General features: G+C 41.2%; 1 protein-coding gene across 1 annotated transcript in view; it reads left to right on the top strand.

Annotated features, from left to right (window-relative positions):
* Positions 1 to 299: 299 nt before the first annotated feature.
* The window catches only part of LOC114649631 (acidic mammalian chitinase-like), a 28,105-nt gene continuing 15,109 nt past the window's right edge, over positions 300 to 13,295 (top strand). The window contains exons 1-4 of the mRNA XM_028799095.2: positions 300 to 338; positions 8,006 to 8,201; positions 10,243 to 10,299; positions 13,127 to 13,292. Coding sequence (XP_028654928.2) covers positions 8,062 to 8,201; positions 10,243 to 10,299; positions 13,127 to 13,292 — 363 coding nt within the window. The 5' untranslated portion in view covers positions 300 to 338; positions 8,006 to 8,061. The remainder of the gene's footprint in view (positions 339 to 8,005; positions 8,202 to 10,242; positions 10,300 to 13,126; positions 13,293 to 13,295) is intronic.

Here is a 13,295-nt window from a genome sequence, read left to right as displayed (position 1 = left end):
AGTTAAAAGAAAAATATAAAAAATGATGGTTGTCCATCTTTCCCTCTCAGTGAACTTTGACTTGCGACCCTATTTCCTGTTTGTTGATGTTTTGTATATGCTGTCACTATTTTTAAGAATGTTACCCTTGATACATGAAATAATTTTACAGTTTTGTGATTGATGTACAGAGTACAGTGAAATTCTTACAGGCATGTGCTCACTTTAGAAAATAAACATAACTGATCTGAATTTAATTAGATAATAAAATATGAGTCATTTGGCTTCTTTTTACCACCATCAACATGTCTTCTTTCTTCTTTTAGCACTTGTAGGTCTTGTTCTTCAGCTTCATTTTGGTAAGTAGTGGTCTAAAGTTCCATAAAATCTCAAGATAATAATGTAGTAAGTGTTTAAAAAACACAACTTACTTTTGTACACAGGTAGTGATGAATGAAACAGCAGAGTTTATAGTTTTGCATAGAATTTTGCGAAATTGCTTCCAAAATTCACTTTGATCATGAAATGCAAAAGTCACTAAAAGAAAATATAGTTGGCTTTTGAAGTTTTTTGAGATGGATTGTAAGGAATATTATTCCTTAAAGGTTATCCTGCAGCCAGAACCACTCCAACTGCCCTCCAGTATCACTCCAAAGTCTCACGGCTCCTTCCATGAGGCACCACAATATCATCCACACAACCTGCATTCAGTTCACCCCAACTCTGTTGTTGGCGGCCAGAACTAAGTGGTGAAGTTTTTGCAAGTATTTGTTCGCTAGCTGTACCCTGCCCTTGCCAAGCTCTGCACCATAATGAACCATGTCATTCTTTTGCACATAAGAACATAAGACTTTTAATAAACGAATGTTCTGAAAGAGAGATTCAACTTCATAACAAAGTACGACAACCTGAGGTGCATTAAGTCTTCACTTCAGTCTTAACACTGATCCTTAAAATTAGGAAAATGAACAGGTTTTGCTTCTTGCAGTTGACTCAGATTACTGGAAAGTTTGAAGCATGCAGAAACAGATAAATTAACAGTGCTGAACAAAATTCAAAAGAGCTCAATTGGAAAGCTATTCTGATTCAGTGATGCAGCACCCAAAAAGTGCAGTCGGGATGCTACTGCCAGTAGGTGTATTTTACTCCATGTCTCACAAAACACTGTGGTCAAAGTAAAGGAATATTCTATTTTGGTCAATCCATTACTGAAGAACTGTTTGTAAACAATGCTCTTTATTCTGATTGGTGCACATGAAGCTCCTCCTTCAAGAATGCCACAGCCAATCTGATCAGCCGCTGATAAATCTGCTGTGCATAAACCCATATCTTTAAAAACACATATTTACTGTGTTTCCCCAAAAATAAGACCTACCCCAAAAATAGGCCCAAGCATGATTTTTCAGGATGCTCGTTATATAAGCCCTACTCCGAAAATAAGCCCTAGTTACGATCCCGCGCAGGTAACTTTGGATGAGCGGTAAACGCCTACCGCTACCTTATGTACACAGATGAACAGGAAATAATACCGGCATTCTGATCCCCCAACAAAATGAGTGCAAAAAAGAAAGAGCTATTCTGTTGAGTACAAGAAAGGAATTGTGGAGGAGTCCCAGGGCAAAAATTTTACTGCTTTCTGCAAAAAGAAGAAGTTGGATATCCAAATGCACTACGAGCAGGCTACATGGACAAGAGGTGCTCATTTAAGGAAAGCTCTGTTGCTAGACATGAGAGATTGGGCCAATTATTCAAAAGGAAATGGAGTTGCAAGAAATTCATAATGGAATTCGGGGTTTGGACAGTTATGATGATGTTCCAGAAGATGATGACATGACTGTATTTGAATAAATGTAGATTTTTGTTCCAGAATAGTAGGGGGTTGTGCCCCTGGCTTGCTTCACTCTCCCACCACCCGGGGCGTGCTGCACGCCAGTCACTTTGCGTCTCTGCTGCTTGCGTTGTGAAGGGAGGGCTGAATGCACGCTAAAGAGACGTGGTGGGATCAGCCACTGTCTTACTGCTGTCGTGCTGCGTGTCGATCATTTAAAAGCCTGTGCAGCAGCTGTCCTTTTGTCTCACTGCCTTGTCTTGCGGGTCGTTAAAGTGTCTCTGAGAAAATCATGTATCGTCTCCTTCCAAGCCTTCCAAGATTTTTTTTTTTATAATAGAGAGAAATGTAGATTTTTGTTCATGGAAAAACAAGACATCCCCCGAAAATAAGCCCTAGCACGTCTTTTGGAGGAAAAATTGATATAAGACTGTCTTATTTTCGGGGAAACACGGTAAGATAAATGCAAGCAAATAGTTAAACCATACTGCACATATTTAAAATGCTGCAGACTGTGACTATTCATATGGTAAAAGCTTTTAACACCAATTATAGGAGGTAATGGTACCTGAAAACTCAGAGGAAAGAGATTGTGACCATTTCAGAATAAAAATTAACTTTTAAGGCTACCACAACAGACTTAGGTTTTGCACTCATTGTGATATTCAGCAGGAAGATTTAAGTAACTACAGAACTACATAAACACAAAAATCCTAAGGTGAATGAAACAGTAGAGCATGTGTACACACAGACAATTATCGAAGGGTGAGTGAGTCATGCCCACATTCCCACAGTCACCAGCTTCTTGACTGCTCACTCAGTACAGTATTTATGACAAAGCTTTTATGAATTATAAGAGATGTATTGTATTACACTTACAGGTTCACCTCAGATAATGCAGAACCTTAGTTAAGCAGGGTACAGATAATTGGGGTTCTGCTTTAATTTTGGATTACAACACACGGTGACTTCTTATGCTTACACCAGCCAACTGTAGCAGCATCTTCAATAAGAAGACAGCAGGGTAATCGTGCCAGTGTCATAGGAGGGATGTGGACAGTGGACTGTAGTTTGCCATCCCTGATCCTTGTCATAAATTTGTAGTCAAGAATATGGTGATAAAGTGTCGAGGACTATAAAAGTGCTACAAAAGCAAGCCAGAGTCTTCACTGACTTGTCCAAAAGAGCCTCACCCCAAACCAGCCAGCTCCCAACTACTAACTGTAAGCTTTAGCTTAAGCAGGTACTAGAATTAAGGAAACTGTTTTTTAAAGATTTCAATATATTTTAAAATCTCTAAATATGGCAAATTCTACACAAGAGGAGGAAATCATGAAAAACTGTGGCTTAAAGAAAAAAAAAGTCTTTATAAATAAGGGTTTTATTCATAACTTTGGAAAGTAACAAAAAATGTTCAAAAGAGTGAAAAGGAAACAAATCCCAAAACACAATTTGTAATTAGAAACCAGAAAACCAAGCAGACTATAATCAGGATACTATAAAATCTACAAGAGAAGACAATAATCACTATTGACTCTGTGGGCAATACAATTCTATCTTGAAATGGTTGATGAAGGGGAAGGGGGGGAGAAAATGGAAGAAGCTACACGAGACATGCGCTCCTCATGTAGCGTATATGCCCTTTCCATAGAGGCGGTAAAGTACTTAGATATTATATAATACAACAACCAACCAGGAGGAGGAGGCAAAATGTCACAACCAAAGAAATGAAAACAGATCTTATCCATTGTCCCCAGGGATTTGTAATGCCAGAATTAGTGGAAAGTTCTTTAAAGAGAGCAGTAAGGCCTGCCAATGCACAAGTTACTGATCCATCTGGCGCGGTATTATTTGGAATATATGTACAACAAGCATCACCAAACATAGCACAGACACCTCCCTTTTCTGCAAGTAACGTGTCCAGGGCTAGACGATTTTGCCAAGTCATCAGAGAAGTACGATCAAGCTGTTCATGTATGCCTTCAATAGCGTCTTTGGTGAAGTTGAGGAAACGTTGTTGGTTCCCACAGTTGATAATAGAGCAGAAATCAAACTGCACTGATGTGGTAATTCCTAACGGGAAAGTCAAGGTGACCAGGGCAGTAGACAAGGGAAAAGAAAAGCATAGTAGCACAGCAATCAAGGGTGCCATCTCTTGCAATGTGAGGCGTGAATCCAGGCAGGCAGTCCTTCAACTTTCACGGCGTGTGGTGTGGATAGAAGAATTTGGAATGGTCCTCTCCACCTAGGCTGATGCCAGTGTTTCCTCCGAGTATCTCGAACCAGGATCCAGGTGCCCAAAGGAATTGGTAAATCCTTGGAAAGGGGACTGGTCCTCCAGGCTTGATTAACCTGCTGGTGGATTTCCTTCAACGAGGTTCGTAAACCTACAAGACTAGAGAGAAGATCATTGTCCACAGTATGCAAATTCACATTTCCTACAACCATGCCAATGGGCATGGGACGTCCGGTCAGAATCTCAAACGGCGATAGTCCCAGTTGTCGGTGTGTCCGTCCCCTTAGTCCCATTAAAGCTAAGGGTAGTGCATCCGGCCATGATAAATTAGTTTGTTCACAAATTTTTGCGAGTTTAGCTTTTAAAGTGCCATTGCATCGTTCTACGATGCCTCCGCTTTGGGGATGGTATTTACAATAATGGTGCACATTAATTTGGAGCCAGGTGGTTAATTCATTTATAACTGAGTTCACAAAATGAGTGCCATTATCTGTTTGTAACTTTTGAGGGATGCCCCATCTTGGAATAATCTCTTTAATTAGTGCTTTAGCTACTGTTTTGGCATCGCTGTGTTTTGAAGGGAAAGCCTCTACCCATCGGGAGAACACATCGACAATCACAAGACAATATCGGTACCCTTTAGACGGGGTTAGTTCAATGAAATCCATTTGGAGGTGTTCAAACGGACCCATTGGATTAGGGGTAACGGCGGGACTTACCTGGGCACCTTTTCCCACATTAAACTTTTGACATATTGCACAGCGTTTGCAAAATTGCTCTGCATATGTAGAGAAACCTACAGCTTCCCAATGTTTTTCAACATCTCGAACCATGGCATCTCTTCCTGCGTGATCGAGGCCATGGGCGATTTTTGCCATTCCTGGGAATGAGGCTTTTGGGAGAAAAGGTTTGTTAGTGTGTTTATGAGTCCAGACTCCATCAGAGAGGGACCCTTCTTTGGACCATTTTCTCCTTTCGATATCCGTGGCTGCACTCTGTAAAGAAATAATTTGATTATCAGGATCCTGGTCATTTCTCTGTTGGAATAAAGAAATTGGTGTGTTATTATATGCAGCCTCTTTAGCAAAGTGGTCAGCTAATTCATTCCCTTTGCTAACAGGATCCTGTTTTCCTGTGTGAGCTTGACATTTAACAATTGCTAGCTTCGATGGTTTGGTTATTGCTTCTAAAAGGGATTCGATCAATTTCTGATGTTGGATGGGTTTGCCAGTACTGGTCTTAAATCCCCTTAGTTTCCATAATGCTCCATGATCATGGCAGACTCCAAAAGCATACCTGGAATCTGTATAAATTGTTACGATCTTCCCTTCGGACAGCTGACATGCTCGAGTGAGTGCCACGAGTTCAGCTGCCTGTGCACTTAAGCTTGATGAAATTCGATTTGCTTCCAGCAGGCGGTCCCCTTGGACCACTGCGTAACTGGTTGATGGTGCTCCATTTTTCAATCGCAAGGAACATCCATCCACAAAAATCATTTCTCCAGTTTCTAAAGGTGTTTCCTGTAGATCTACTGCCCATCCAGCTGGACCCCAAAATCCCACAACAGTTATGATAAATCGGAATTGGGACATCCAAGAACTAAAAGATGTCGTGAATGCACTTCCAGATCCAAAGGAAGTAGGAGGACTAAAATTTGTTGAACAACTTGATCAGTTAGATAGCATGTATAAGCCTAATGCTGCTGAATGGACCCAGGTACTTCGTCGAAAGCTTGGGACCACATGGGCCACTGTTAGCAGGGGTGTCCGCAATGACGTTCCATGGGTATGGAACCCAACTTTAACTCGAGGACAGGGGATAGGTGGAGAAGGCGAATTTAACCCACAAAAAGGGAGGAGTGTAAAAACATAAAAAGATGTAATTGAACAAAATGTATGTGTGTACAGAAAATAGGACAGAATGATGAAACTTGTTTGTGTTTTGCGTACGTGACAAGAAGCATGTATACTTTCTGGAAGTTTTCTTTTGATGATGTGTGTGACAAGAAAATATACCTTTAGGGTAATGACTTTACAAAATTGGAAAAGTACAATGAGTCAGGACGCTATTTTTTGCTTACGTGGTCAACGATCAGGAGATTAGAAAGGTATAAAAGAACAAGGACATCTGCGCTCGAGGCAGATGAAGCGCGGTGTCCTAGGACTGTGTTTCTCTGACATTTTACCCTTGCCTGGTATGTATTAATAAAAGGTTTTGACTAATTTTAATTTTCTTCTCTGTCTTCAGTCACAAAAAGTGTCCACAACTCCTATAACTTCAATACATGACTCCTCCTGAAGTCCTCATCTCTGGGCCTTAAATAGGCAGGAAGGGTGATGTTGGGTGGCCCTGTCTATTGAGATATAACTGACAGAAAACAAGGAATAGTCTTACTTTTAAAGACATTGCACAATTGCTAAATCATAGATAAAACAGAACTGAAATTACATACAAATAATAATTAAGTAATAACAAAGACAACAACTGAACAACACAAAAATAAAAGGCAGGGAAAAAACCTTGGCTGAAACACACCAATCCAAATTTCAGATGATCTGGGAATGTACTGTGACATGTGAGTCCCCGTCTTACACCCCAAAACATGAGGCTGAGTCTCAGTACTTTAGCAAAACCAGCTTTATTCAACTTGAAAACAGGAACAGCACAGTTATTTATTGTAGTGAGATCTACCATTCTCCTATACACAGACACAGCAATCAGGCAGGATCGTGGCCACGTAATACTCTTCCCTGCACTCGTAATGTTCCTTGCATCACCTATCGATGACAGTCACTTATACTGCGACCGCAATTGGTTCGGATTTGCTTTTGCTGCGAGCCGATACAGCACTGGGAGCCTGTGGTTGCTCCAGCAACTGATAGGTTATCTTCCACATCTTCACACTTCGGGACGCTCTTCAATGTGTCATCCCATTGGAGGATGTCCCAAAAGAGTTTAGCAACCTTACAGTACACTTTGACTTTTATACTGTTTGACTTAAAACCTCAGACAATACGTGTTTCCTGGAGATTAAGGGTAGGACCACCAAACCAATAAACAACACAATTGCATGAAAAAGGAAAAACCTCAACAAAGTTTTAAAATGATTTACAATTTACTGCAACACCATTTAATTGTTTCTGTTGAATGCCAACATTTTTTGATTCATAATGCAATCTCATGACCCTGACCTTGTTAGTGTTCTTCTAGAAAACTACAGTAGTGAGATCTTTTTGAAAAGTTACTGGGAGGAAAGATATAACTGAAGGCCAAAAAAAGTCAAAATCCAGGACACGCTGTTACAAAAGCCAAATTGCGGGAGAAAGACAAAGTCAAAAATATTAGCAAGTGTTGAGATCAGGGAAAATTGTCAGGTAAAGGATTTAACTGGAACAACAGTATGATTGACAAAGAGCTTTGGAAGCTGCCAACTTGGGTAGGAATTAAACCTATCGATGGCCCTTTTAATTCATGATGTCATTGACAAAGGTTACGACCTCCAAGGACACACCCCTAAGAACAGGCAAGTTGTACTTTTGCCTGGGAAACTTGCCTGAAGAAGGGGCCTGAGCTTCCTCGAAAGCTTGTATTTTGTAATTTATTCAGTCAACCAATTAAAGGTGTCATTTTGCTTCAGTTTTCATTGCATCCTATATTCTTAAATACTTTGCTTCCATCCAAAGACCCCTGTATCCACCTGTCTACCCATTTTCAATATGACTAACTATTCTAACCTGTTATTTCTGTTGGCTGTGTTATTTCCCCCAAAGGGTAATTGTGCTTACTTGGTATGCATTAAATCCAAGAAGCCATTTAAATGAGTATTAAGTGGAAATGGAGGCCATTGTGGACCCCCTTCTGCATCATTGCTGTTCTGCTTGTTTACTTTGATTGGCATTACTCCTTGTAAGAAATCGCTGCTGAACACTTCACACCTTTTCTTTGTCTCCATTAAATTTCAGGAGCTACACACAAGCTGGTCTGTTACATTAGCAGCTGGTCCAGCCATTGCCAGGGCATGACGCAGTTCAAGGTGGACCATGTGGACCCCTTCTTGTGCACACACCTGGTTGTCGCATTCACTGATATTAATGGAAGCTACGAACTGGAGCCGCATGACCATCAGCTGTATCACTCCTTCAACAGACTCAAGCTCAGGTGAGAATCAACCCATAAGCTGTTCAGACTTTACATGTTAAGGTGTGGATGTAAGGTGATACCATCAGACAAGAGACTGAGACAGGTTACATTTTTTAAAGTTTCTTAAACTTTTTTAGACTAAATTCTTTGGCAGTCTCTCTCAGTTTTGTTGATACTGGTGCTTGACTAGGGTGTTAATGGCAGAAGGTTTTGGAGAGTAAGAAACATTGGTGTATATTTGGTTCTCGCCAAGGTAGCTCACAAGATCAGGAAATGCTATAAATATTTGTAGTCTTTAACAGTTGGAGCACAGGTTGGTTAAATAATTGTTTTGATGTTTCATAGAGAGGCAGAGGCAAAGCATGAATCGGCAACTTTGTGGTTTAATGGCCAAAGCCTTAGGTATTATGCCACTTCTTTTGGAGTGGGGTTCTTCATGAGAAGGCTATCCTTGTAAAACCCAAATCCCCCATTTCACCACTGACTTCCAATGATGTTAAAGAAGCTGCCAAATCCTGAGGGTCCTTGATTTATTTTTTGGCTTATTGATTGTGATAATTATAGTAAAGAGACAAAAAAAATTAGAAATCTTTGGGGCCCTGTGTTGAAAAAAGTGCAAAAGAAAATGTCATAAGACCTAAGTCAAAATTAGACTGTTTAAGATGGTGGAGTTTCCAGTCTGGCAGGAAGAGGTCGATCCAGGCAGATGGATACTGGAGGTGATCCATATCCATATTACTAACCGAAGGTTGTAAACCGGATGGGCGCAGGGTGCAGGGCGCAGGGCTCACCGGATGTACGGAAACCCCAATGGTCCATGCTGTGATAACGCACGCCCCTTAAAACGCGCTTGCGAAAGGAGTCACGGCACACACCAACTGTGACAACGTGCGCGCCTACAACGCGCTTGCGAAAGGAGTCGCAGCTCAAACCAAAGAAAACACAGAAACGAGACTACGACCTGTGAACTACACCTGAGGTAAAGCGTGCACGCCAGGTTGTACGGCCGCCCGGACGCGACCATCCACACCACCGCACATACCCTCCATGATATGTCTTCACGTAGCGGCTTCCCACCGAGGCGCTTGCCCCACAGTCGGACGCAGCGGCTTCCCAGAGTCAGTAGGTGGCTCCCAAACAACACAACCTGTTCAAGCAGTCAGTGTCAGCGAAGGCAACAGACTCACGTCTCCACAAAACGAAACCGCTTTAGTACAGATATGCTTATTGGATTAAATGACATTTCCCCAGATGCACCCGCCCTCCATGATATGTCATCCATCCACATATCGGACGGAACAGAAACTGATTGCCATTCTAGGATTTCCGATTCGCGGGCTTACTTGTATTAGAGGTGGGAAATTACAATAAACTGAGCTCTTAAACTGTGTAACATACTTTAATATTTTGATGTAGCTTTTCTTGTATGGAGAAATGAATATAGTATGAGTAGTACACAGCCGATGAGGAGACACTGTGAACAAGAAACATGCTTCAAAATGGTGTCAGCCATTGAGAAAAAATAGAAATAAAAAAATATTCACTGGAAAGTCTCATGGACATCTTAAGTATTGTGGAAAATGTCTGCTCATCTGGGAGTGAAGTGCAATGAATTGACTGGCAATTAACCTTAAATACTTGGTGATGCCTTTACACCCACACTACAGATTTACTACAGCTGAAGTAACAAATACTAAATACAATTTCAACAGCAAACAAACTAAAACAGTGGCATTTTTTATGAAAAATACACTTACAATTTATGTGATGAACTGGAAAAATGCTGCCATTTGCTTTTTCACCAGTCTGACCACATCTACATGAAGCTGATATAATGTTTCTTTAATTCATTATTTTATATTGGGCTTTTGATCTAGTAAGAACTGGAACTTGCTATTGAGAACAGAGCCATCCACACAGTATTTAAAACAGCATGCAAAGGACTTTTTAAGAACAGCATTCAGCCTTTAAACTTACTCCAGTCAGTCATTTCAAAGCAGGCCATTAGCTGCTGTTTAGTAACATCTGTCTCATTGGTTTTCTTCTATTTTTCTCACAGGAACCCCAAGCTGAAGGCTCTGCTGGCCACTGGAGGGCAGCATTTCAATGGCACTCTGTAAGTATTTTAAATAGCTAGAGGCTATGGAGACATTTGGTTAGCAGTGGAGAACTTGTTTAGGTCATCTAGAGCAAAGCACATGCGATGTATAATAAAAAAAGTGGAATTGAATGCATAAAACCAGCCAATATAGCAATAATACATTTACACTAGGGCGGCACAGTGGTGCAGTGGTAGCGCTGCTGCTTTGCAGTAAGGAGACCTGGGTTCGCTTCCCGAGGTCCTCCCTGTGTGGAGTTTGCATGTTCTCCCTGTGTTTGTGTGGGTTTCCTTCGGGTGCTCTGGTTTCCTCCCACAGTCCAAAAACATGCAGGTTAGGTTCATTAGTGATCCTAAATTGTCCCTAGGTTTGTTCCTACCTTGTGCCCTGTGTTGGCTGAGATTGGCTCCAGCAGACCGCCGTGACCCTGTGTTAGGATATAGAGGGTTGGATAACGACTGACTGACATCTAGACTATATTGCCAAATGTATCAGGACTCCTGACTTTACACATGCATAAACTTTAATGACATCCCTTTCTTAATACTGTACATAGGCTTTAATATGGAGTTGGCCCACCCTTTGTAGCTTCAACTCTTCTGGGAAGGCTTTCCACAAGGTTTACGAGTGTGTTTATGGGAATTTGTGACCATTTTTCCAGGAGAGCATTTGTGAGGTCAGGCACTGATGTTGGACGAGAAGGCCTGGCTCACAGTCTCCACTCTAATTCATCCCAAAGGTGTTCTATCGGGTTGAGGTCAGGGCTCTGTGCAGGCCAGTCAAGTCCCTCCACATCAAACTCACTCATTCATTTCTATATAGACTTTGCTTTGTGTACTGGTGCACAGTCATGTTGGAAAAGGATGGGGCCACCCCCAAACTGTTCCCACAAAGTTGGGAGCATGAGATTTTCCAAAATGGCTTTGTTTGCTGAAGCTTTAAGAGTTCCTTTCACTGGAACTAAGGGGCCAAACCCAACCCCTGATAAACAACCCTACACCATAATCCCCCCTCCGCCAAACTTCACACTTGGCACAGATTCAGTCAGACAAGTACCTTTCTCCTAGCAACCGCCAAATGCAGACGCGTCCATCGGATCGCCAGACAGAGAAGCGTGATTCGTCACTCCAGATGACACGTCTGCACTGCTCTCGAGTCAAGTGGCGGTGTGCTTTACACCACTGCAACCGGTGCTTTGCATTACCCTTGGTGATGTAAGGTTTGGATGCAGCTGCTCAGCCTTGGAAACCCATTCCATGAAGCTCTCTACGCACTGTTCTTGATCTTTTGGAGGTCTGTAGCTATTGACTCTGCAGAAATTTGGTGACTTCTGCACACTGTGTGCGTCAGCACGCACTGACCCCACTCTGATATTACGTGGCCTACCACTTGGAGGCTGAGTTGCTGTTTTTCCCAGTTGCTTTCTCTTTGTTATAATACCACTAACAGTTGACCATGAAATATTTAGTAGAGAGTAAATTTCACTAATGAACTTATTGCACAGGTGGCATCCTATCACGGTGCCATGCTTGAATTCACTGAGCTCCTGAGAGCAACCCATTCTTTCACAAATGTTTGTAGAAGCAGTCTGCATGCCTAGGTGCTTGAATGTATGCACCTGTGGTCACGGAAGTGGTTGGAACACCTGACTTCAATGATTTGGAGGGGCATCCCAATACTTTTGGATATCTATCTATCTATCTATCTATCTATCTATCTATCTATCTATCTATCTATCTATCTATCTATCTATCTATCTATCTATCTATCTATCTATCTATCTATCTATCTATCTATCTATCTATCTATCTATCTATCTATCTATCTATACTGCCAATCCTTATTACGTTGTAGATACAGTATATTATACCTTTTGACTTCTACATCCCATACCAAACTCTGGAACTTTCGAATACAATATGAACAGATTGGAGATAGCATCCTTAATGAAAAGTGTTAGTCATCCTCATTAATAACTCTGTAATAAAGGAAATATAACAGTAGGGTGTTGCAACCAAAGAGAAGAGGTGGCCCTGTTATGAAGATGGAATAGATGAGTAAAGAGACCATAGTGAGGGTAGAACCTTCAGGGAGAAGGAGCCTGGTCCTGACGTTCTGGAGGTGAAGAAGGAGAAGGAGGAGGACAAGAGTCTACTCATGATATTCCAGTTAATGGATTATACATACTGTTGGTTCTAACACATTGTTTTTGAGCAGACAGTATTCCTCGTACGGTCCTGCTAATTTGCAGGATTTTTTAATGCAACATGACTAGTAGGGAAGAACAGAGTTTAAAGATTTGCTGCCTTGTTGGAGGGCAGAGGAAGAATATTTTTATTTTGGAGAATACCCTTTGCTCAACTATGTAGGCTGGTGTTTTCTAACCAGGAAGCCCCAGCCAGCCTTTCTGTATGAGGGTGTGAAACAGATTGGGGCAGTGTCCTAATTGATTTCTCGCCTGTGACATTGTCTGGAATCACTGAGGTAAAGGGGCATGTGTAGTGTCAGAAAAGCCAAATTAAATTCACTGTGATTCAGTGTTATATAACAAGAATAAGTGAAAACTACCAAGGAGGTGAATATTTTCTATAGTCACCGTAAAGACTCTTATTATGGTAAGATTTAAGACTTGGGTGTTAAAGCAGTTGTAAGAAAATGTTTTGTCTGCAACCAAAGCACCCCTAGAAAGAGAAGCCGCAGCTTCCCCTGACAAACTATGAATGTACTATATTATAGTAGATTAAAATTTATTCAAACTTAATTAAACAAAACATCTGTAAAATATTTTAAATAATGAATTGTGTTGCATTTCTTTTCTCATGTGATTCTTCCTTTATTTGGCAGGTTTTCTCAAATGATATCTATAAAAGCCCACCGCACTGCCTTCATTCACTCTGTCCTTAAAGTTGTCAGGACCTTTGGCTTTGATGGACTCGACTTGGTCCAAAAGTATCCTTATGTTTTTCCCAGAGGTCTTAAAGATGAAGCCAAATTTACTTCTCTGGCTCGGGTA

This window comes from Erpetoichthys calabaricus, chromosome 3, assembly GCF_900747795.2.
Source record: "Erpetoichthys calabaricus chromosome 3, fErpCal1.3, whole genome shotgun sequence".
NCBI lineage: Eukaryota > Metazoa > Chordata > Cladistia > Polypteriformes > Polypteridae > Erpetoichthys > Erpetoichthys calabaricus.
This window is presented reverse-complemented; position numbering and strand designations above follow the sequence as displayed.